This window comes from Falco rusticolus, chromosome 14 (assembly GCF_015220075.1).
Source record: "Falco rusticolus isolate bFalRus1 chromosome 14, bFalRus1.pri, whole genome shotgun sequence".
Taxonomy (NCBI): domain Eukaryota; kingdom Metazoa; phylum Chordata; class Aves; order Falconiformes; family Falconidae; genus Falco; species Falco rusticolus.
In genome coordinates, this window is record NC_051200.1 from 15,586,374 (window position 1) to 15,607,219 (window position 20,846).

Below are 20,846 nucleotides of genomic sequence, written 5' to 3' on the forward strand. Positions count from 1 at the left end.
AACATCCCTATGAAGCTTATAACTATAAAGCACAGCTATGCCAGAAGACAAAAATATGCAATTTTTTTTTTTTCTCCCAGTATGATTTAAAATCTGGTTTACCTATACTGCCTGATAACAAGTGTTTGGTACAAAAACTATTATGCAAGGAATGTTAAGAGCAATTAATGGTTTCAAAACACTGCAAACATGATTAGGTTGAGCTAAAGCACAGATTATCTATTCTACTCTTTACTTAAAATAGCCACCAAACAGATTTCCTATTCAGCAAACATCACTACTTATTTTCTAAATAGGGATGAATGCCAATCTGAGCAAAACTAATTTCTCACTCTTTAAACTACTTATATTCTGAAGTTATTTCTAAAAGGTGATAAAAATTCTCCATTATAACATACCAAGTATAAGGTTATTTGTATTTTCAGAGAACTATGCAAACACTGACCCAAGTCTTAACAGATACTGGCATTAACAGAGATATGATGAAAGCAGAAATAGCAAGACATGAAGGCAAAACTACAAAAAAGACCAACCAAGTCCAGACCTCAGCAACCACTGCTGACAGGACAAAGAGGACTGAAAGAAGCTTTCACTACTGTCTCCAGGACTAGTAACTACTAATGGGGGATCCCTCTCTCTTGTGCATGAAGATGAACTGCAACCACACTAGACTGTTTCTTCTCAGCCAGGTTCCACATGTCAACAACAAATTTCTCTCCTGGAACAGTTGTATCCCAAGTGATCTTTTGAAGCAGTATTTACTGCTGATACATTGCAGTAAGATGCCAAGGGGACTCATTATCCAAACATTTCTCCCTCTTGAGGACACAAGACTTTCACCTTCTTTCAACACCATTTCACAACACAAACTAAAACAATTGTAGTGTATAACAGACAAAGTAAACTTTGCAGGAATGATTCTGTTCACTGACAAAAAAAAAATAATTTTCTGTTTGTAATATAAAGCCTAGTTTCCCCTCTGTTAAGGAACCCTGAACTAGAGTTTACCTAAGGTGCCGAAGTACCCAGACATTATGTCATCTGTAGATGCTATTTCCACAGAGGTATCTGCAGTACGGCAATTCTTCAAAGTCATAGTTAAAGACACAAGCTTCACTTTACAAACAACGGAACATGAGTTATCAGCTCAAGATAGCAACATACAAAGTTGCACAGCTGTACAGAATAAGAGTAACTGTGAGAAGACAGATGTCTCAATCTTAGCCACAGCTAGCTGTCTTCAAGATTCTTAGGTAGTGAACTACTTTTTCCATGTTATTTGCTATTGTGCTGCTGCTTCTACTTTATCCAAGGAAGACTTGGCTGAAGTACTAAACAAGAATGTTGGAGGCTATGTATTTTTTGATGCACTACTAAATTTACAACTGTAGGTGGTATCTTGCTGGCAAATATTGCCCTAGTTTCTTTAAAAGCAATGATCTTCTAATGTCAGAGTATCAAAGTCATGATCTGTTTTCACCTTCTGGTTGAAAACAAAGTTTACAGGTCAAATGCACGCTATTTTTCCACTTGCTGGATTCTTCGTATGTAATTCTCAACGTACAAGGTCACCTTCCTCCAGGGACCAAAAAGACAAGGTTAACACCAGCCAGTCATTGGCTAGTCTTTGTATTCCTTGATTATTCATTCCAGTGGCCACTTTGAACATATCCACCATCCTGAAAATTACACGAATAAATGTACTACAGGCTTGGGGTAACACCTCTTGAAGCATAAGGGACACTTTTTGCTTCAAGTAGTTGCTTAAAGAGATGATACTGCACTGGACTGCAGTCAAGGCCCACCCAAACATTTCTGCTTGTTCTCCAGCAATGTAAACTATTCCATGAAGTTCAAATGGAATATCAATCTGAACACACCCAGAAGCTGATTAAAGATAACCAAACACCAGTGTACAATACTGCCAGTCAAAAAGGGTAAAAAAAGATGTATTGCTAGGAGAATGTAACAATGGCTGGACTACAACGGAACAGTCCGCCAGGCAGGCTCTTCAACAATGACCCACAGCAAGTTCTTACAACTACCTTATGGAAGCCCAGTGCATGCCATACCTTTACTGCTGACACCCTGGAAATGTACCCTTTCAGAACGTGCATCACATTTAATATGCACTAACAGACTTACTCTTCACAAGGGATGGCAGAACTTCATGTATTTATTTCTACTTTCAGCTTCTATCAATTTGCAATGAGCTCCGTAACTCAAAATCTGCTCTGCTGGTCCATGTGCAACCAAAGCAAAGGCAAAGAATCAAGTGAAATCAGTCAATACACAGTTCAAAGCAGCAAATGGTTAACTACACAGATAACATTATCAACTGCTCAACACAGAGTAACAAATCGTAATTTTGAAGAACTGAAAGAACACGAGCCTCTTAGGCCACCGTGGGGCTCTCAGTAAGCAAAACACAGAAATAAGAAAACTCTAACACCTGCTACCCATGCTGGTTTACAAACAGAATCTACAAAGTGCACCAAAAGAAATCTAGAAATGTAGGAATATGGGGTGAGGTCTTTGCTCATATGAAAAACAACCAGTAGCCAAGCAACAGCCACAGCTCCTGAAGTCCTGAGTGCCTTGGGTATAGCTAAAGCTAGGCCTGGGGTGAGGAAGGAGGACATGTGTCTATATAGCCCACTGTAGAGATGTGGAAAATATTTTTATGTTCCAATACGTTTACCACTTCTGTAACTTTCTATTTCACAGCACTTCAGAGCATGGTAACGTAGGAAAACAATGTAGGAATTTCTTTAAAACTGCAGAACTTAGATATGTAGTACCTTTTCCTCCTCTATTTTTTGTTTTCTCTTTTCTTCTACTGCTGCCCTCCGTTGTTCCTCTTTCTGCTTCTGTTCTTTTAGCTTTCTCTGCCTTTCTTCTAACTGTTTTTCATATTGGAGTTTTGCTTTTCTCTCCTTTTCAAGGATTTGTGTCTCTTTGGCAGCTGTAAATTTTTAGGAAAAAATTAAAATCAAACTTAACTATTCATTGACATGACAATGCAACTTACAGGAAAGAGACTACCAAGCAGAATTCCCACCACTCAAAGCTGAAAGATACAGCAAGATTAGCCTGCAGAGCTGGATGATGCTGCACTTGACGACAGAGGAGTCTTTAATTCTGTCCTCAGGTTAGGCTGGAATTAGAACCTTTCCTGCCATCAGACTTTACTGTCTAGACAGCAATGTCAGGATATGCATATACCCTATGTTAGGCACATACTTTTCTTGCCATCATAATAGCCAAGTTTTTATAAGCAAGTAGTAAGTTGAGTGTCACAAGACAGAATTTTCTACGCTGCGATTTTAATTTTTTTGGAACAAGATACAATGAAAAGATTTAAAGCACTGAGTGACAAGATGGGAAAACCCCACAGTTACTGCTTTTGAGTTCGTAATTGTTATGTCACTATTCTCCACAGCCTCCACCTAGGAACAGCTGTGCGCGGTTTAAGAGGAAGCTTCAAGTCCTGTGAAAAAAAGCTCGTGGTTGTATACACAGAAGTATTTTCCATGGGTAGACAGATAAAATGAACCAAGAGACCAGATAATTACACCAGAAATGAACAGGCAGTATCTACTACACATATAAGGTCCCCAAACCACTTCTGAGTTTATACGCGTTCTAGTCCTTTCCTCTCTCCATGTCAGGATAACACAATCATTCCCACTGCTGTGTGTCTGTGCTTTTCTATTAACAAACACACAGGCCAGAGAGACAGTGCTCCTTACAAGCTGGGAGACAAGAAACAGGACTGCAGGGCATACTGTGACTCTCTCCTCTCTTGCTGCACAGATCCACGTCACAAGCAGCATAAAGCTGGGCAAGAGTTTTACGCTCTTCTCTGGGTCCCAGATTCTTTGCTAGGATAAAGTGCATACTGCTGACACTTCAATCCAGGAGTCATTTCAGTGCGCTAGGAAACAAGGGAAGCAGTGTTCAAGGCAATCAAGCCATTCAACTAGCTAAATCTTTTTCCGTTTTCTCTGAATCAGCATTCCCCAAACATCAGTCTTCAGGGAACCAGTTCTAAGCTAAAACTTTTACTCTCAGCAGTGTTCTCATTAAGGTATTCAGTAAGAAACTGGCTAAATTCGCTTGGTGGTCACTAAGAAATGGAAGGTCAAAAGTGACATACAGCTTCAAGAAGCCCAAAATCTCTGGAATTCAAATCTAATCCTTCTCCATTCAGGTTCGCAGACAGTCACTGATGCGAGACCAAGAGCAGACCTTGTCTCTGGTCCTCAGGAAGCTGAAAAAGCCCCAATGACTGAACAAAAGGAGTAAGAAAATAAGTTATTCCCTTATCACAAACATTTTAGGAAATTATATTTTAAATGAAACATGAAAATACCATGTTGCTTTTCCCGCTCTTCTCTGCGCTCCCTGGCCAGTCTTTGTCTTTCTTCTGTTCTTAGAGTGGAACCATCTATCACTGTCAAAAGAAAAAAAATTGAAGACACATAATCATCAGTTATTTTGAATGTTCAAATTTAAAAGTCAAAAGTCTTTAGTATCAAAAGGATAACAGAACCTCCTGAGATACACACATACCACCAAAGCACTGCACAACCTATATAGAGATTAAAGGCATCATCTGAAAAATTCCTAGGAAGCTGAATACCCTCCTTCCTTCCTGCCCCTTCCCATTCCCTCACAACAACCAGTTCACTATTTTTCGTAGGTGTGGCAGAAAGCAGACACAATATTAAAAGGCCCAACATGCACAGTCAAAAGCAAGCCTGACCAGAAGTCAGATGTGTGAGAACATACATTTATTCCAAATTCAGCTCTGATCCTCATTCTTGTACATATTCATTTCTATGATCAAGAATTACAGGAATCTAGGAAAACTCAATCTGAGAACAGGTAGTCCACCTGTCATGACAAATTCAAAGCACCGCAGGATAGGTAGTTTGCAGGCTAAGCAGAACCAAGACTGCTTAAGTCCTTGCAGGTATAAAAACTTGAATTTCAGCAAGAAGTGAACTGACTGATAACCTGACCAGAGCACAACCCCCCCTCTCAAAAACCAGAACAAAAACCCTGCTGAAAATACAGGCAATTTTATGAACTGAACTCTGAGCAAGTCAAAAGAAAAAGTCTGTCATCAAAACCAGACCTTCAATGAATCTACAAACCATCTACCAGGTGCTTTACACTCCGATGCTTCCTGCAAAAAAAGACCATCAAACTTCTTTTTAAAAGCCGTTTTATTCATTCCCTACTAACTCTCCCTTGTGAACCTGGCACTTCATTAACAACAGTGACCAATAATTATACCTGGTTTAGTTGCTGTCTTTATATTTATTGAGGTCTGGACTGCAATAGGGCTAACACCACTTTGGCTTCTTCTTTCTTCTGCTATGGCTTGGGCTGCAGCAACTGTGAGAAAGAATGGTACCATATTAAGAAAATCTCTACAACCAAGACTTAACCAATCCTTCAAATAAACACATAAAATTCTATCCGAGGTTGCAGATACTTTTATTGAATAACTAACTTGGGACTGCTCAACTTGCAAGAAAAAAAAAGCAAACTCATTGAATGAGACTTCAAACCTGGCACAACTTTTCTCTGTGAAAACAACAGTTACAAAACCTTATGTTTTAAAATGTGTGGTAAAGGACCATAGAGTTCCAAACAAATAGAACTTCAACAACTTTTCTAAGAAGGAAAAACAACATTTAGCAAAATTATGAGTCTGACTTACACTTAATAATAAAAACTCTTTGCCAGCATATGCTATTTGTGGGCTGAACACATATATGTAACAGCTGATCAGCACCAGTAGAGTCATACTCTGGTGAGACCCAAGCAAGGAAAGGTTTATGAAGACCTTTCATTAGTTCAGGACATGAAACAGAAAGTGGATTAGCTGCATAAAGTAAACCATTAAGGGATGCTTACAATGTACTTCTAAAACTGGATCTTCAAAAATAAATTTTAATTATAAATTGGATTCTAAAACAGTAATTTGAGCACTTGTGCAGAGACCCATTCACCTTACTCGAGTTTCACCAAGGTGAGCACAGTGAGTGGCAGGGCTACGGCTCCCAGTTAATCATACAGAAACGAAATGCTAGCAATATTAATTTCACTAAATAACGAAACTCATTAAGTCATCAGGAAACTAATTTACTGTATCACTTTCCACAGATTTTCTTTATTTCTGTATCAACTTTCACTTTAACTAATCACCTTTTAGGGTGTGAAGGTGAAGCCTTACAGGAAAAGCAGGGAGGGCAACCTGTAAGACAGTATTAGCCCATTTTCCTGCACAGCTTTGAACAGGAGCGTCCTTATACAGCAGTGACACCTTTTTCTCACCTTGGTTGACAGATACGGGATGATAAACTTGGTTCTTCCAGAAACACCCAACTTCAGGGGAAGCAAGAGAACACACCACACAATCAAGCAAATATAAGAAAGCAGAAGTCGACGCCTCTTTTAAACATAAAGGCAATCCACAGAAGTAATGCATAACATTAATGCATAACATGCTGTGATTTCAACCATAACGCAAAGGACGAATAGCAGAATTTGGTGTTACATTTAAAAAAAGACGATGACAGCTTTGCCAATGATCTCAGGCTTCCCTTTAATAGAGTAGTGCAGAATGCAAAGGAGGAAGGAAGAGTCTCCCTCTTCTCCATGCATTGCCATGACAACTAGTTGTGTCATGGTAATAACCCTCCCTAAGGCTGTGCCCAAGAACAATCACCTCAAAGTGTTTAATCCCATGTGATGTCAGTGATAAATGCCGATTACAATACTTATTCAGCAAGTCTAAATTGTCACCCGCAGCTGTTGCCATGTCTTGAATTAATTTTTCATTGCAGCACCAAACAAAAGTCTTCCTCAGTTCCATCCCATACATCTCTGAGGCTCTTTTCAAACAAGTCAGAGACCAGATATACCGCGACACGGTAAGATTACCAATTGGTAAAGAGAACAGCTAAAAAAGGGCTCACTGTAATTTCACTATGTAGACCAAAAGTCAGTCAAAAACCTGATTTTGTACACCGCTGCATGTCATGTGGATGGGAATCTAGCCCAAAAATTCATGAAGTGGAGAACAACAAAATTATGTATTCTCAACACAATTAGATGTTGAAACAGCCTGAGGAAAACCCGTCTATTGCAAGTTTTTCCAAGAGGAAGAATATAGAACCAGCGCATTTATATCCAACGACACCTCTGTGGATCACAAAGGCTGAAAGAACATAAGCTTCTTCAGGTATCATTTCAAGTTAAGACAAATACAGAAACCCAGCTGCATCTTTTCTTCAGTCTCCATCAGCAAGGGAGGAGAGACAGCGGGCACACAGGCAGACCGAGCCAATCCATCCCAGCGCAGCTGGGAAATGAGCCCAACAGAATAAATTCACCCTACGCCTACACCAGGTTTAGTTAAGACCAAACACTGGAATTTTGCCTCGGCTCTCAAAGCTGAAACATCGAAGTTTCTGTAACCAAGTTATAGTAAGAAGCAAACTGCAATTTAAACTGGCAGAATAATCATCTTATTTTACTTGCAGAAATATTATCATCAGAATCTTGCTTAACAAACCAGTCACAATGCATGTAGGGGATTATGTATTTATTCATTTAAAAAAATAAACAAACACTTGAGTAATGTTCATGATTAGAAGGCACTCATTTAAAAAATGTGTCATATCTGCAAAGCAATTAGTTCATCCTAATTAATTAAAGTTGCAAAAAATTACTTGAGTTTCTATAGAACAGGAAAGTGGGTTACAGAAACAGTACAGTTTGCAAAGGACACAGAGATGAAAAAAGTCCAGAAATACTTAGCCAAAGGATTTTACACATCAGGGGCTTTTTTTGTACGTCACTTAAAAATATTTATGTTCAGTGCTTCAAGACTTCATTATTTGCATAGAAACAACATGCTTACAAATTTGAAAGTAGCAGATTTAAAGGTATTAGGAATGCATTTCTGTGTTACAGAAAAGCAATCCATTTAACTAACAGGAAGCTAAAATTCACAGAATCATAGAATGGTTTGGGTTGGAAGGGACCTTAAAGACCACCCAGCTCCAACCCCCGCCATGGGCAGGGCCCCCTCCCCCCAGCCCAGGTTGCCCCCAGCCCCGTCCAGCCTGGCCTTGAGCCCTGCCAGGGATGGGGCATCCACAGCTGCTCTGGGCAGCCTGCGCCAGCGCCTCACCACCCTCACAGGGAAGAATTTCTTCCCAATATCTAATCTAAGTCTACCCGCTCTCAGTTTAAAGCCATTATTACATTTAAGGTGAACGGGGGATTTGAACAAAAGGCTATTAAAAGGGACACAGCCATCACATGACATGCATCCCCAAGATGCGTGAGCTCAATTTCACCCAGTCTCAGGTCAACAGACAGGTTTTACAGCCCTTGTCAATTTTACGGTAAATTTACAGTATGAAACTGTAACTTTCAAAATCCACATTCTACCTCAGTAAGAGAAAATTAATTGCATACTATCCTACCCTGCAACCTTTAAAAAAATACAATTTTATTTTGCCCTAGTATGATAAAAGAAATCTTAATTTCTAATACATTTAAATATTATTTGGCACAGACGCCTGTCATTTTTTTGCCTAGTCTTCCATAACGAATGTAGTAGTCTGCTATGGAGAAAAGCTTCACTGAAAAGAATTTCCCACAAACTCTAACTATCTCTGTAAAATAAGCCTAATACTTCTGTAATTAATCAGGATACCCAAGAACAGGAAACCAGTTAACAACCATTTCACTACAGCCTGTGTCACGTGCTGCATTACTGGGGGGTGTCTTCACAGACACATTCAGCCCGCTTCCCGGAGAAAAAAAAAATCCTCTTAGAGGCAAATTAATTCTCATTTCTGAGCTTCCCCTCCCACTGTAGTCACTAAAGGCCTTCACAACTATTAATTTGTGATCAGCATAATGTCTGTGCTTGTTTTACAGTAGACTACCTTAAATATTTCAGCTAAAATTAGTAAAAGTACAAGCGACACATGTGGCCAATAATATCTGTGTTCATGCATAATAAAATAGGGCTATTTGGAACATAAAATGGACAGGTAATTTGGGAAGCCATTCTCCTTCTGCACCCTCCTCACCATTTAGCACTATGCGCCTGCCCAAGCATATCACGGATAAACCAAACCACGGCAAGCACCAGGTGGGAAGCAACATGCCAGATAAAGGCAACTCTCCCAACTTCACCTTCCAGCTCACGATCACGCTAACGGCGCAGGTACAGAGGTGCCTCCCTTGTACTGAGCATGACGGTACTTCCCTTCACCGATCAGGTTTCCAATATGCCCTGAAGAGACTGCTGCTAAAAATAAAACTTGATTTCTATTTCAATCCTTGCACCGAGTTAATACCCTTGGCCCCTGCCCAGACTATCCAAGGACTCATACAGTTGCTGTTCTTAGTAAACCTCATTAGGGAGTGAACCAGCTCCATCCCTTTACCTAGCGAGGTTTAGGGCTTCCATCCTCTCCTGGTACCCGAGACCCAGTCAGATGCTGCCCTGCTCACTCTTCCCTTCCCGGGTGGGAGATCAGAATGTGCCAACTTTCACAGCAATCCTTCTGGTTCTTCAGATTTAATGACTCATTATGCAAAGCAAACAAACAAACAAATCCCAGACCAAGCCTTTGAAACAAAAGTTAGGAGGTCTCCTGAATGTTAAGCATTGTTATGAATCAAAGTGTTTTCATAAATGCTTAAAGCAGGTAACAAGAAGCCAACAAGCAATCCATAAACTAAAAGTGAACTTCACAGAAAAACAACTGATTCTATAGCAAACCAGGTCAAATCTGCAAGATACCATTTTAATCTTGCTCCACTACAAACAGCTACTGTTTCTCTAGCAGACAGTAATCCTTTTAAGTAACACTGTTCAGATCCTTTTTCTTTCAATAATTTTTGTACCCGCTTTCAGGAAAGTCAAGGGAAGTCAGCACTCAAATTTGAGATTTCTGCACACTGTCTTTTAAGCTGATTTCCACTCATTAATTAAGACCAACAGATGCAAGATCATACGTTAGATGTTTTAAAATTGGGTATTGGTTTTACACCATTACTCCTTGTTCAAAGGACATCAGAAGAAGGATGCACCCTCACAAAAACTGGTAGACAAAACAAAGTTCCTAATGATGAACAGAAAAGCCCTCTCTGCGTGCATTCCTCTTTTCCCTGTCTTCCCCCAGTGATCCTGATGTCCCATCTTTGGGCTGCAAGGACTGACAGGCTCCACAAGCAACACATGAGCCTCCCAGTAGGCACCTTCTGACGGACCAGCTGGAAGGCAGATGGTTCTCCTGTTTTGTCTGGGCAGTCACCAGATGGGAAGCACACGGATCTCCAGAAAGCAATGCACGCTGTCTCTCAGCTTCAGCAGGCCATAAGACTTCCTGTTGTCTTATCCTTATTCCAGACTTCTGTTTTATACTTATTCCCTGCACGGGATACCTATTTTCTTACCTTTATATGCTTTCCTCCCCTTAAGCCCATTTCTGCAGTTAATTCTGTACAATAACATGGTTTTCTTCCCAATGTTCAAGGCAGTTTAGGATGATTTCTTCAGTTCATCACAAGTATCGATCCCACTGGAAAACACTTGACAGAAGCATTCCTTTGTAGTCTATGAGTTAGCAGCTCCACAAGTAAGTATTTGAGACATACTTGCAAGAATATGTTTTTACTTATCCTTAAGCATCCACACTCAGATTAAGAGCTGGAAACATTACAAAAAATTATACACATAATTAACAAAACACTACTTATTTCTTAAAAGGAAACCTACAAAGATACAGCTGAAGCAATCTCAAAGACATGTTACTGTATTCATTCAGCCTTGATCACAATCAGAGAAGGCTGCTAGTTAATTTGTGGGTTGATCCCTGTACACTTTTCCCTAGGGGAAGCACATAAGCTAAGCCAAACTTGCATATAATACTGACACAGACCAAGGAATCAAAGTTTGTCCTTACAAAAATTGGCAGTCGCCTCTAAAACTTTCTACAGTCAGAGATGCTGTAACGTTGTCCAACAGCCATATCAGACGAGTACCACCCTTAGTCCAAACGCTAGCGATACATACTGTGAACGTATCTCCTATGGAGTCTTACTGATTACTGCTGTCACTTGTATTCTCTTATTTTAACCTTACTCACATTGCTCAGCCAAGACTTACGTTTCTCTACTTAATGGGAAAAGCAACTGCCAGCACAATGCTTGAAGAGGAAAAAGATGCCACTAACTCTTGCAGAAGCCATCGTAACGTGGGTAAGAAGCACTGCCTGTACTCTGTACACAGGGCTGACAAGCTAAATCCACCCCTTTCTCTGGAAACACTCAGCTTCACAATTTGGGGTTCTTTATTAGTAAGGTATGTTATTCACCACTTGAAAAAAAGAAATGAACCAGAGCGGACTCTCTACTCTCACCAACTTACTGGCTTTCTGTTGCCTTCACTTTCCCCTTTGCCACTCTCTTCTTCCCCATGGTTCTTCCTTACCTTACCAAAGAAACGTGAAAAGGTTTTTCATTCTGCATGACCCACTTGTCACCCTTTTCTTTAAAAGAACACAATCTTTCACATGTCTTTTGATAATGCTAACACTATTTGTACAAAAAGGCCCTCCAAAGATGACACTTCTCCAATTCACACATTCCCAGCTCTGCAACTCAGATTGCTTCCCTGTTCTACCTGGCATTAGTTATTAATCTGTTTATTGCATCGTGCTTACCAAGCTCACCCGCACAATGACCTCTCTTCAGAGCTGATGCTTCCTGCATAAAGGATATACAAGCTTTACAGTCCCATTCACGTTCTTTAGCAAACAGCCATTCACTGCTGTCTTGTCTTTGCTGTCTAGAGGCACAGTCTTAGTAAGACACAGCCACAGGGAAGCCAGCTTTGGAAAGGTTGGTGCACTCGTGTTTCTCAGTGAAAGAGCAAGGAACTAAGGTATGTGTAATCTGTAAAATTCTCCACCAGAATACATTAAAGCTGCATTTTAGATGTAAAGAGAATGTTTCTGCACAGTTCCTGCGGGTTGGCAACTATAAACTCTTCTCACCAACTGCAAAACAGAAATTGCTTTCATCCACCTTGAGCGATTTTTTTAAAAGACAGATTGGATGCTGACTGCAATGCTGATGCAATAAACTATGACTAAAAGTCCCTTGTGAACCTTCCCAAGTGTAACAGAAATCAGTAATTTACCTGTTTCTGCATAGCAGAAATTCCAAAGTATCCTAATACACTGGACTAAAATAAAAGCAGTTTATATGCCCTTACATAATTTCACGTGGATTCATTGTGAAATTTAGCAGTTATGTGACTTAAGTTAAATACTTATATATAGGTGTATACAGATTAAACACTATAAACCTGACAGAACCAGATGCTAGTTTAAGAGCTACAGAAGGACCAAAAAGGTAAAGTGGCGGAGTTTTAAACACAGAGTACTACTCTGCTGCACAGATAATTTTCTTTAATCCGATGCCTCAGGAGTGCATGTTTTGTCCCTCACACTGGAATGGCTTAACCGATGTCAGAGCAGTCCCACTTCTACCTGCTGGGAGCAGTTTAGTTCCTATGATTTTTCTAGCTGAAGTGCTGGCAAAAGCTGGACAGACCGAAATCAGTGCTCTCTGCTTTACTCCTCCAGCTCTGGAGGCTGCCTTAAACTGACTGCTGGTCACACTCCTGCATAGCCACTGCAAAAAGCAACTTCAAAATAAACTTTTACTCTGTTCTCCTCTTTCACACCTGTGTTCCACGTTGCATTATTTCTTTCTTTTATATTGTACTATCCCCAATGCTGGAAATCAGCTAACTTCTATCCGCTCCTTTCCCCCTTCTGAGCAGTTTGGTTTCTTTTGCTTGCTCCAAGCATGCTCTTGTGTAAATGCTTTTGTCCTCTCGTTTGCAGGCTGGCTATTGTTTAATACACCCAGCCCAAACAATGCCAGTGAAGAACACTGCCTAGCACTGCAAGTCACAACAAACTTGAGACAAACCCTGTGAAAACACCATTTTGAGCTTTCTTCAGATGGAAGGATAATAGCTCCTTTACATGATAGCAGTGAAAACTACTGCTTTTGCCTTTTACACTTGATGCAACTTCAGAGCCCATTCACTCTTTCTGCTTCAGAAGCAGCATGACTGTGCTGGCATTTACCCTCAGAGACCAGCCTCCAGATTCAAATCAAATCACTCCAGAACAGTGCTCTAAGACACTGACAGGTCCACAGGGCGTTTAATGCAGCAAACCACCATCTAAAGCAGAACACAGTGGTATAAAAAGTAAAAGGAATTAAACTACAAGTTTTCTTAAAATTGTATGCTTAACTATTTAAAATAATAGAAGCTCTGAGGCATCCCACTGCAAGTGGAAAGTAATCAGTTCCTGCCCCAAAGAGCTTAAAGAATGGCTAAATGAAAAATGACAAACGGGTGTAAAAAAAAAAAACCAAGCAGGATAAAAGGGCAAATGAGACCAATAAAGAAACTATGTTTTTGCTTAATTCATTACCCAGTGGCAGAAAGTCTTTCAGAGAAATCTGAAAGTAAGGTGATACTCACTGATCTGCTCTGGAGATGACTGACCTTGGTTTTGAATGTCCAGAATGCAACTTACGTATCATTGATCAATACTGTGCTGCAAAAACATGCTTCTTTAAGAAATTATCTTGGCAAAACTAAGCAGAGGATAAAACTTTCAAATGAACCAATGTGTTCTATAGAATTATATTCTTTGAGTATAAAGATCTCTACAGGGTTTCTATATTCTTGTAGACAATCCCTCTCAGACTTGGGAGAGGAATTTTAACACTTGGAAGCTTTAAACCACTTGCTCAGAGAAGGCAATTCACACGCCACTACAGTATCTTTGCTCCCTCCCAAGATTCAGGTCAGTGCATTTAAGCAGCGGAGGGTGTCTGTAAATTAAGAGCCAATTAAGTACTTATAAAACAGTATTTTAAAAGTTCCCTGGGCATTATGAAGGCAAAAACACCATGAGGAAGGACAGAGGTATTCTGAGCACAGCGGTAACTGTCTTCTTCAAAGGCAACTTCAGCTGCAGATCCTTCACCTAGAAAGCAGAAGTTCCAAACTGACTGGAAAATAAAAATAATTTAGAAGAAAACAAATGTCAAGCAACTAGGCCATCCTTCCTTAAAAGCAAATGCTCGTGTCCATTTATGTACACTGTGAACACCACAGGCATATAGGGTGGGTGGCTGAGGCATTATGCCGGGCAGCTGAGGCTTCTCTTTCAAACGAAAACAGTTTGAGCAACATTGGATTTTTATTCCATGAATCCCATACTCCAAACAAGTTAATCGCCAGCATCTAAAACAGTTTTAATTATTGGACAGGCACATGCAAACACATCCAAAGCATATCATCCACTAAGAAGTACCTGGTTGCAAGCTGCGTAATTGGAAGCTAAACGATGCTAATTTATTTGTGGCAGACCAGGAATTTGAAGTCCCCAGTCTGTTTTTAAAATATGACCAGTCATTTGATCAATCATATCCACAGAAGTCACTGGAGTTGCACGCTCAGAATTTTATTTTTCAGGGTATCCTTTTACAATAGGACTGCAAGCATCTCCAATTATTTAATCAAGTTTAAAGACGACAGCATTTGACACCCCTACAATTAGGACTAATCAGAGTATTTCTTCCGTTTGTCTCACAGTAACACAATGCTGCTTTTCTTAACCCTCTTACCACTTTTAAGAGCTAAAAATTAACAATAGCCTATCAGTACTTTAAATATTCCTGATTTCTTTTTGAAAAACACAAGAAGCAGCAGTCCTTAAAATTCTAGTCACATTTTAAGGCTACACACAGTTAGGGATAGTACAAGCCACAGCATCTCTGTGCTCACACCACTAGAGTTAAGATCCTTGCAAATCATTATTTGTTTAATGCTTCCATCTGAACTGAAGCATGGAATCCAAATTTATCTTTTATAATTTTGACACATGAAGACATATGTAGAGAATGGAACATTCTGTATAAGAAAGTAAAAAAATATGCTGTATATGCACCTTTTTTTTTTTTTTTTGCTTTAGAGCAAGGAGGATTTTTTTTTTTGAATGCACTTGGAGAAAACTCAAGAATTTAAACTTAGAATAAAACCTTTTTTATAAACCACTTACAACTGGAAGCAATCTTCAAAATGTTAAGCACCTAATACATAGCATACATCTTTATGAATCAGCATGAAATTACCCCTACTCTGTGCTATTGCATTTCCGTGAACAAGAAGAAAATGAAATTAAGGCTCATAGCCATTACAATTAAATTAAGTTCTCAGCCTGACTTGGGAATGTTCTCTCTCGCCACTGGGATCTACGTGAAATCCAATTTCTGTGCAGTTCTTTGCATTTATCACCTTGCACTCTCTCTGTAAAGCGGTATAGTACTACTTCCATGCAGGGAAAAAAGAAAAATCTTAAAGACCTTCGCCAAAGTTACTAGGAGTCTGACAAAACAAGAAACTGAAGCCAGACCTCATGAATGCCAGGTGAATGCCCCAGTCACTGGGCCACCTTTGCTCCACAGATGGAATATGTACGAGTCATATGTACAAAAACCACCAAGACGGACAACTGAATGCTCAAGATGCTTTTACTGTAGCACACGCATGCTATCAGAAACCTGGCAAAGGAATAGTCTCCTGGTCTTGCAGCTTCCCAGACAAGTTTTGAAGCCCACCTCTACTCACGAACACTCTGTAAACCCCAAGTTTTCAAGAGGCAAATGCAAAAGTAAATGCTTTCTCTTCCAGCAGGCAGCTCTGACGCAGAGGTCAATTCATCAGCTGATAGATGCACACTTCTGAATCACTAATTATTTTCTCTAGACAGCACTCGCTATCTTCTGCGGTGAGACTCTGCCATGGCACTCTCTAGTACTTCCATAGGTGTTGGTACAAACTTGTGTACTTAAGTTACGTTTTATAACTATTACCTAGGGACCAGACAAATCGGCACATGCTCCTGACTACTTGCTTGAGCAACGATGCTTCATTATTAGATATTAGATGCTTATTTTCATTGCAATTCTGTGTATATACATTGGTAAAGAAGTTACTAGGAACTGTGCTCCAGGCAAGATGGAAAAGTCAGTGTCACTTATACAGAGAGAAACAACTGATTAGGCAGAATGAAGTTGTTATTTTATTAGACAACTTCTGACCAAACTGGGCTTGGCCATGCAGGTCATGGGAATTATGCCTGCAGCTAGATTTCTTGAAAAGGCACTTTATTTTTTTCACATGTCCCGAGACAGGTTTCCCAAAAGATCGTGTAGGTCTTGGAAGGGAAAGTATACATCTAGCATTTTAATGTACTGTTTCGAACAACCTTCAGAACAGTGATTCAATACACTAGGGGAAAATCCTAGCAACAGTGCAGCTGAGCTCCGGCAAAAGCAAATACACATTCTCTACCACTGATACTACAAGACAGGATAGGAGATTCTAGTATTTCAGTCAAAATGAAGATAAAACAATAAATGTAGGCTACAGCTGCTTGAATTATATGTATTTTTATTCTGATTATTCATACGACTCAAGAAAAACCTCACTTACTGGGTAAACCACAAGTAACTGACTATTCCACTCTTCTCAAACCTTAACAAGCTCAGCAGTGCTTATGGTATTAGAATAGGAGCAAAAATTCCTCTTCATCCCTGAAGGATGACAGCAGCAAGCACGGATCACAAGAACGGAGTAAGCAACTGCTATTTATGCACTGCTGTTTCACAGTGTACAAGTCACAATTAATTTCTGATGTTATGTTCATGCATCATTGACAGAAACATTAACTAGCTTCTAGTTGTAGTAGCAAAATCTGCTTTTTGTAGTGCACCTAAGGGAAATAAGATAGGACAAGTGTGTAAGGGCAGAAAATTATTGCAAAGGAATTGCAGAACTCAACAGCAGGCATGATTTGGCCTGCAGAGTCTTAATTACAGTTGATACGCAAAGAAAGAGAAACACCTTTTCCTTGCCTCAATGCTAGCTTGAATTGGCAAGAAAAATGTTCTCTTTAAACTTACCACAATGGTACAGAAGTGGCACTGTAAGATTCTACACTTTCAAGGCCTAAAATAATTAACAAGCACCAATCAGCCACAGATCACACCAGTATCAAGAGGCCGGTAATAGAGAGCAGAGGCAGAGAACAGGAACCCAGCAGCGTCCTGTAATAAGGACCCACACAGAAACCTATGCAAAAGGTAACTATACAGAAGGTATACATACAGCTCCTAGTCAAACTACTAGAAAGAGCCGTGTCTTCTCAGCAAGACACTGCTCATTCATATTTACTGCCCTTAAACAGGAAATTCTCAACCAGAAGTTCACTGATAAATGCCTGAAGGTGCACGGCACCGTATTTTGTACTGTACAGATGTTTGTTCTCCAGATTGATTAAGACTGTGAAGGGCGTAACTGCCCACAGACCAGCAGAAACTGGGTGCGAGCATTCTAGTTAGCAGGCATTTTGGAACTGAGCAGCTCTCCACGCAGCCAACTGAGCTCAGAAAGGCAGAAAGTTATGTCCCTCTCCAAAGCTGCCAAACGGTAGCATGGGGGTGCAGTTTCTTCCTGCTTTTTTTTTTTTTTTTTTTCTACATTGTTCTCCAAGCAGCTGCAGTATCAGGCTCGATTGCTGCTGCTCACAACTTCTCCAAAAGCAGCAAATGCAGCAGCAATTATCTTGCAAATTCCACTGCTGACCACCGGATTGCAAGGATGGTTTCTAAACATCATTTGCTTTCCCCAGAGAGCGTGGGAGTGCTACTGACAAGAAGTCAGGAGCAGAACTGCAGTGGCCCCAACACTCACAGGCAGCATTGCTTCAATCCACATTAGCAGTGAGTTCATCTTCCAGCATGTAACTGCTAGAAATGCATTCTATGTAAACTGAAGTTTAGATTCTGGTTCAGTGACTTCTAACCCCTCAGGCAAAAAAATTCATGGTCTAGCCTTTCTAGGATCTAGTTGGGTTTGTTTTTTTTTTTTTGAGTGTTTGGTTGGTGTATTTTGTTTTGGTTTTTGTTTGTTTTTTTTTTTTTTTTAACATGACATGCATATTAGAACATGTGCACATCTAAAGGGAGATGGAGCTGCCCGGTTCAAGGAAGATTTCACCTCTGGTTCTGGGACTAAATCTAGGTCATGACAGCTGTCAGCAAATGTGGGTGCCCCTCTTTAGAAAAAACTTTGGAGCCACAGCGTAAGTGCATCCAATACTCAAAAGAAAATTCGGCAATTCCAGCAGGAAGGATAAGGATCAAATAGATGTGGTCTGTGCAGATGAAAAGCACTATCTTTTGGCTGATTGTTATCCTTCTGGAGCGCTAAGTTGCCTTAATTTTGAAAGAGAAATAAAAAGTAATTAAGTAATATTTCTGACACAGAGCACACTGCAGGAGAAAGACTGCCAGATGAAAGTTGTGCATCCAGGACTTTTTGCCAGTACTCTTCTTTATTTAATTACCCAGGTACATTGAAAACAATCAAGTGAGTAGTTTTTGTACTCGGTCCAAGTTAGTTAGTTTAGATCAAACCACAATTCTCCTTCCCTTATTTATTTTTTGTCTGGGATAAGAAAATGTTTACCTTTTCTAATGGCTCACCCACAAAGCTGATGTGGAGATGTGCCATGGAAGTATGCTTGGAACATACATCATGCATGCACAATACTCATTTTAGGGTACGATATTAAGAATCTTAACTATAACTAGGCACACAAACACACCCAAGGCCAAAACCAACGCAGAATTTCTTTAGCCTTAAAACACCGGTTCAAAAATGAAAGGCAAAAAAAAAAAAAAAAAGATTTAAAAAAAAACCCCAAGTAATTAAAATGACTGAGGCATTATCTGATCTCTGATTAGGAATCAATGCCGCAGAGCGTCCCCGACTTGGGAATCAGAGCAGCCACCGGCCACATCGCCGGGACAAGGCACCGGCAGCAGCCGCCAGGAGCCACCGGAGGAACCGACAAGTTGAGACCGTCAAGAAACGAGTGAAACCCGGCCGCTCGGTGTCACGGAGCGGTGCCGCATCCCGCCCCGCTGCTGCCACAAGCTGCCGGAGGTCCCAAGTCAGCAGTTACCGCCCGGGGGGGGGCGGGGGCGCTCGGCCGCCTCACAGCCCCGGGGAGCGGGGCCGGGGCCGGGCGGCGCGGGGGCAGCCGCTCCTCAGCCCGCCGCCAGCCGGACACAAAGCCCGCCGGCCTGCGCCGCCCCGCTGCCGCTGCCCCGCGCCCGGGGAGGGGCCGGGCTACTGCGGGGCTGAAGGCCACCGGGGGGGGGGGACACACACGACCCGGCCCCAGCGGCGGGCCGTGCCCTTGGGCCACCACATCACGGGGGTCCCCAGACGGCCCCCGCCGGGACAGACGCCCCTCCCCCACCACCTTTCCGTCCCCTCCCGGGGCCGCGCTGCCCGCTCTCACCCATCTGCTCCCGCAGCCCCTTCAAGGAGGAGGAGGAGGAGGAAGAGCAGGAGGGGGGGGCCGCGCCGCCGCCGCCCTCCGCCATCTTCAGCGCCGGGACGCGCGACTGGCGGCCGGGCAGAAGGGGACGCGGGAGCGCAGTGCGCAGGCTCCGCACCGCCCGCCAGCGCCGCCGCGGGGCAGGGCCGGGCCGGGCCGGGCCGGGCCGGGCGGGGCTTTGGGGGCCGCGCCGGGGCGTACCGAGCTGCGGTGCTGCCCCTCGGCCCGCCCCGCAGGGGTCCCGCCTGGGGCGGCAGGTGGCGGCGGCCGCGGGAAGCGGCGTCGAGGCCCTTAGGAACCGGCGCTCCACGGGAGTGGGCCCATGGGCCCGGCCCTGAGGGGGGGGCAGCACCCCAGGCCGCGGCCTGCGCACCGGGCCGGCAGGGCCAGCTCAGTAACCGGCCCGCGGGGCATTTATGGCCCCACAGCTGCAGATTTATCCCACCGTGAATGGTGAGGAATGGCCTCCGGATCGGGAGCAATCAGAGGGACACCTCTGGGCCAGCTGCCCGCACTGCCCTGCCATTACAAACGATCTGCCTGTAAACTCACCTTCCAGCAAAGAGGCTGAAGCAGAGGGGAAAGCGGGCTATGTTTCCAGATGCTGACCCAAAATTTCGTCTCACCTGGAGAGGATGAGAGTGTGTCGGCAGAGTTCCCTGCTGCAGAGAACGCCGCATTGGCCTGAAGCGGTAGAACGCAGGCAGCGCTCGCACGGGCTGGAGCTGCCGATGCGGCTGGGTGCTGCAGACAGCCTGCTAGCTTGAGCAGCCCGGGGGCTAAAGGTAAAGCCCATTCTCTGTTTATCAGTCCTGTGGAAATTTAGGTTCACCAGTTCACAGGAAAGCAGCAGACAGATCCACGAGTTGAATTGCACGCCTGCGTAACGGAGCGCTGGCTGGCTTGCCACAGGGCTGGGAGCTGAGGCCCGTGTTTCAAGTACCCCTGTTGGTGTACGCGTTCCCAAAAGAAGAGTGTGGTTAAGGGTGAAGTGGTCCAGCCAGTCAGGAAAAAACTTACTGAAACCCCATCGAATGAATTCCCAGATACTGTTCTATGTTAACTTGAATCTGTCAGCTGTCTAGTTGGTTATCAATGAATTCTGGAATAGCCTCTTCTCGTTTTGCCTCTGGGTTTATGCTTTGGGAAGAGTGAGGCTAAAACAGCATCTGTGGCCGTATTAAAGAGTAGGCTGGACCTTGTGCAGAAAACTCCATCTGAATCATAAATGGAAAGTTTACCTGTCAGCAGGCCAAAGATTTATCCCATGAATGGGAAGAATCCAGAAAA

General features: G+C 42.3%; 1 protein-coding gene across 11 annotated transcripts in view; it reads right to left on the reverse strand.

Annotated features, from left to right (window-relative positions):
• The window catches only part of MAP7D3 (MAP7 domain containing 3), a 45,679-nt gene extending 26,026 nt beyond the window's left edge, over nucleotides 1-19,653 (reverse strand). For 8 of the 11 annotated variants that reach the window (XM_037407778.1, XM_037407775.1, XM_037407773.1 and 5 more), the window contains exons 1-4: nucleotides 19,518-19,653; nucleotides 5,305-5,406; nucleotides 4,376-4,456; nucleotides 2,802-2,965 (exon numbers count right to left, since the gene is read on the reverse strand). In XM_037407778.1, coding sequence (XP_037263675.1) covers nucleotides 2,802-2,965; nucleotides 4,376-4,456; nucleotides 5,305-5,406; nucleotides 19,518-19,602 — 432 coding nt within the window. In that variant the 5' untranslated portion in view covers nucleotides 19,603-19,653. Of the gene's footprint in view, nucleotides 1-2,801; nucleotides 2,966-4,375; nucleotides 4,460-5,304; nucleotides 5,407-19,517 lie in introns of those variants that run through there. The other 3 variants (XM_037407782.1, XM_037407779.1, XM_037407781.1) reach the window with 2 other exon arrangements.
• Between the last annotated feature and the right edge of the window lie 1,193 nt (nucleotides 19,654-20,846).